At 46.9% G+C, this 4,468-nt stretch overlaps 1 protein-coding gene across 1 annotated transcript; it reads right to left on the bottom strand.

Moving 5' to 3' along the window:
- Window positions 1–1,280: 1,280 nt before the first annotated feature.
- LOC309530515 (olfactory receptor 52Z1P-like) lies at window positions 1,281–2,379 on the bottom strand (the record flags this gene model as incomplete). The annotated part of the gene is made up of 1 exon (XM_082219540.1): window positions 1,281–2,379. The coding sequence occupies one exon, from the start codon at window positions 2,377–2,379 to the stop codon at window positions 1,420–1,422; it is 960 nt and encodes a 319-aa protein (XP_082075666.1). The 3' UTR covers window positions 1,281–1,419.
- Window positions 2,380–4,468: the final 2,089 nt, after the last annotated feature.

Here is a 4,468-nt window from a genome sequence, read left to right on the forward strand (position 1 = left end):
CCCAGCAGCTGCATGTGGAGGAGTGGGGAAGCGAACCCAGTTCACCAGATTAGGAGTCTACCACACTTAACCACTACACCACACTGGAGAAAACAAGCTTGCTCCATCTTCCATGGGGCAGCTCTAGAGAGATTTGAAGATGACTCTCAGATCCTGTCTCAGTCTCCTCCTTCCCAGGCTAAGCACCCCCAGCTTCTCCATACCCTTCTTCAACTGGGGTGCCCAGAATAGGACCCAGGACTCTAGGTGGGGTTTGACCAGGACAGAATAGATCAGCACTATGACTTCCCTTGGACACTGCACTTCTGTTAACGCAGGCCAGAATTGCATTAGCTTTTCTTGTTGCTGCATCATGGCACACTTTTTATTTCTTGCTCCACCACTTTAATTTCACCTGCAACACATCTACACCAGCAGAAGTTACCATTAGTTTTCCACATCCTTCACTTCCTTAGACCTTTTGGCCAGCAGATTTATCATTTGTGTAAAGTTCATGTACAGCCATTTGATGTGTGAGAGGTCTATGCTACTTACCTGTGTATAAATCCTTCAGAGTCTCTTCAGAGACCCTTAACAAAACTATTGATGAAGAAAAGAACTTAAAAAAAAAAAATTCCCCCCAATGCAGAATCATAACAAAAATTACAAACATTGAATCCAAAATAATACTATACAAAAAACCCCAAACAAACAAACAAAAAAAGGAAAGGAAAAGGAAAAAAAACAAAGGAAACAAAAGTAAACTAAACAAAAACGAAAAAGCACACATCTACAGAAAAAAACCGTATCATTATGTACATAAACACATATTGACTTCCTTCCTTTGTTCTAAGACCTCAAAAAATTTACTATATTGTTGTGTCTACTTAGATTACTTCCACCTTTGTACTTTTTTTTTACACCATTTTTCTTTTTCTTTAACCCTGTAAAGCATCATTCATTACATACCAATATACTAACTCCAGAACAATGTTTTTTCATATACTCTTTAGCACAACCCCATTCTTTTAATAATTTCTGGTCTGATTGTCCCCTTATGTATGCTGTGAGTCTTGCCAGATTTATGTATTCACAAAATTTAATTTGCCAATCTTTCACTGATGGAATTTTTCTCCCTTTCCAGTTTTTTGCTATAAGCATCCTGGCAGCTGTTGTTGCATAAAGGAATACTTTCCTTTGATTTTCAGGAATATCATTTGTAATTAAACCTAAAAGAAATGCCTCCGGTTTTTTACTGAAAGATATTTTAAACATTAAAAGAACTTTAAGAATCACACAGAACAAAGATATAATAGTTACAGTGGTGCCCACGGCAATTTTCCCAAATGTGCCCACAGGAGCAGCCAAGAGCCCCGACTTCAGGTCAACCTTCTGCAAGAAGTTGGTTCTCGGTTCCACTCCTCAGCTAAGAGCCAGCATTCAGCACCTCTTCCCAATTTGGGAGAAGAGGAGAACTGCCTGCTCCCGAATCTCCTTGGTTTTCACCCCGTAAATGATGGGGTTCAACATGGGTGGAAGAAGCAGGTACATGTTGGCCAAGAGGATGTGGACGTACCGGGGGATGTTCCGGCCAAAGCGGTGCGCCAAGATGGTGAAGTAAGCTGGGGTATAGAACATGAGGATGATGCAGACATGGGAGCCACAGGTGCTGAGTGCCTTTCCCCGGGCATCTCTGGACGGCATCTGGAAGATGGACCTTAGGATCAGGACGTAGGAGAGCGCAATGAGCACCACATCCAGCCCCGTAGACAGGAGAGAGACGGCTAACCCGTAGATGTTGTTGGCGGTGATGTCTCCGCAGGAGAGAGCGGCCACAGCCATGTGCTCGCAGTACGTGTGGGGAATTACGTTCGTCTTGCAATATGGCAACCTCTTCAAGAGGAAGGCAAAGGGGATGGCTGTGCAGCAGCTGCGGACCACCCCAGCAACCCCCATCTGGACCATCAGCCGAGGCGTCAATACCGTGGTGTACCTGAGCGGCCTGCAGATGGCAACATAGCGGTCAAATGCCATGGCTAGCAAGACGGCCGACTCTGAAACGAAAAGGAAAATGAGCAGGGAAGTCTGGGCAATGCAGGTGGCGAAGGGGATCTCCCCAGCATCTGCCCAGAAGATGTCGAGCATTTTGGGCACCGTAGTGGTGGTGAGCATGAGATCGGCCCCCGCCAGAAGGGAAAGGAAGAGGTACATGGGCTGGTGGAGGCTGCTCTCAGTGGCGATGATCAAGAGGAGGCCAGAATTCCCTGAAAGGGCCACCAGGTACATCAGGAAGAAGGGGATGGAGATCCAGAGGTGGAGATCCTCTTGGCCTGGGATGCCCCCCAGGATAAAGAAAGAAGGGCTGGTGCCTGTGTGATTGGAAGGGGACATGGCAGACATGACTTCTCAAAATCTTCCAGCCGGCTTAGAGGAACAAAAGAGGCGCTTGGTGATGGTGAAGCTGGAGCGATTGGCAGCTACCAAGGTGTGGGGAAGCTTCTCTCTTGGCACCCCTGTGAAAACGGGAGGAATTGCCAGGGCCAGCCCAGTTAGCAGCCACTGGCTTCCTCCATCCAGGAAGAAGCTAGTGGATGCTCTGTGGACACACATTTACACTCACACACACAATCACACACCTCCTCCCACCCGACTCCTCCCAGTGTCAAGCTGTGATTCTGCCAAGATTTATTGGATTAGAGATGACTGGAGAACAGCCCCATTAAACTGCAAAGCGCCGTGCTGAGGTTACTCTAGGGAGGGCATTTTCCTAGGGTGCCCTTAGAAAAAGCTGATTCCATCTGATTGTCATGCCTCATAAGAACGTCAGATTAGAAAGAGCTTCCAATGACCGGTTGGTTCCTGAATCCTGTTACGGAAAATCTGGATGCGTGAATGCACTGCCACCCAGCTCGTCGGACAAAGTCCGCGGGTCCTTGCGGAAGAAAAGGGGAGCTCAGCCGGACGCAGGAGCAAACTACGAAGATCCGAGTTTATTGCGCAACAGGTTCAAAATGGCATTGAACCCCGAGAATGGGGTGACATAGGCTTTTAAAAGTTCCCTCCATAACCCAGAATACAGTGCAGGAAACGTCATGAATACATTATGGGAAGGTCATGTTTCGCGAATTACATCATGAATATATTTTACACGTCATGAATAGATTAGGGAAAGGTGGGGTTACATTCATTAACATTTTGGATGAGGGAGGGGGAATATGCAGACCAAGAAATGTACATAGATAAACATTTATTGAGTACCGGTGGTGGCAGGACAATGGGCTAGAGATATGCATCGTCTGCCACTTCGTATTGCCCGGAGGAGGGGTTTGGCGAAACGATCTGACAGGATTAAGAAGTTCCTGTGTACGTGACCTGCCACTTTGGGGATTATGGCAGTAGGGGTAGCATCATGGAGTCCAAGGGGAGCTGAGTTGGATGACACCAAAAGTGAGGAAATCGGAGTTACAGTCGATTTTATATCAATTTCTAAAGATTTCAATGGTTTCAAGCCCATTCCGTACTGTAGGGCAAAAGCAGAAACAGAATGGATACATTGTAACAAGATTTTGACAAGCGGAAACAGAATGGATACATTGTAACAGGATTTTGACAGTTTTACAAGGTCCCTGGTTTCGGATCCATTGTTCTCGCAGCGGGGGGCCGTCAACAGCTTGTCAGGGGTGAAATGAGGCGTGCAGTAGCTCCTTGAGCTAGCTCCTGCAGGACGAATGCATGGCTGTGATTGGCCAAAGCGCGGCCATAGGAATCAACGGAGAAACAGGAACACCCGGTCTACTCGTTCTAAGTATGGAGCGCAGATAGGCATAGGAAAAGATAGGGGAATATATATATATGTATTTGAGCTTATTTCGCTCGCGGAAGGGAAGGGAAAGGGGGGACTGGGAAAAGTGTGGTGCTTGTGCAACGGTGAAGGGGGTTGAGGGTGAGTGTGTTGTGGCACCCTCGAGGTCATCGCCTCGGACGTTCAAGGAGAAGGGCAGAAGGAGGCACCCCCCCCGGTCTGTATCAATCCTCAGCTGGGCTGCTGGCTACTCCCCTTCTTCAAATTTAGGGGGCACATAAAATGTGCACCTACAAATCAGGACTCACTTTCCCTTCCATACTTCGGGCAGACTCAGGTAGGTAGCCGTGTTGGTCTGACGCAGTCAAAATAAATTTTAAAATTAAAAAATTGTCCAGAAGCACCTTAGAGAATACTAAGTAGTTCTGGGTATAAGCTATGGGCATAAGAAGTGTGCATGCACACGAAAGCTTATACAGTGGTACCTCGGGTTAAGTACTTAATTCATTCCGGAGGTCCGTTCTGAAGCACCGCTTTAGCTAATGGGGCCTCCTGCTGCGCCACCGGAGCACGATTTCTGTTCTCATTCTGAATGAGAATTTCTGTTCTCATTCTGAAGCAAAGTTCTTAACCTGAGGTACTATTTCTGGGTTAGCGGAGTCTGTAACCTGAAGCATATGTAACCCA

This window comes from Podarcis vaucheri, assembly GCF_965113315.1.
Source record: "Podarcis vaucheri genome assembly, chromosome: 4".
NCBI classification, from domain to species: domain Eukaryota; kingdom Metazoa; phylum Chordata; class Lepidosauria; order Squamata; family Lacertidae; genus Podarcis; species Podarcis vaucheri.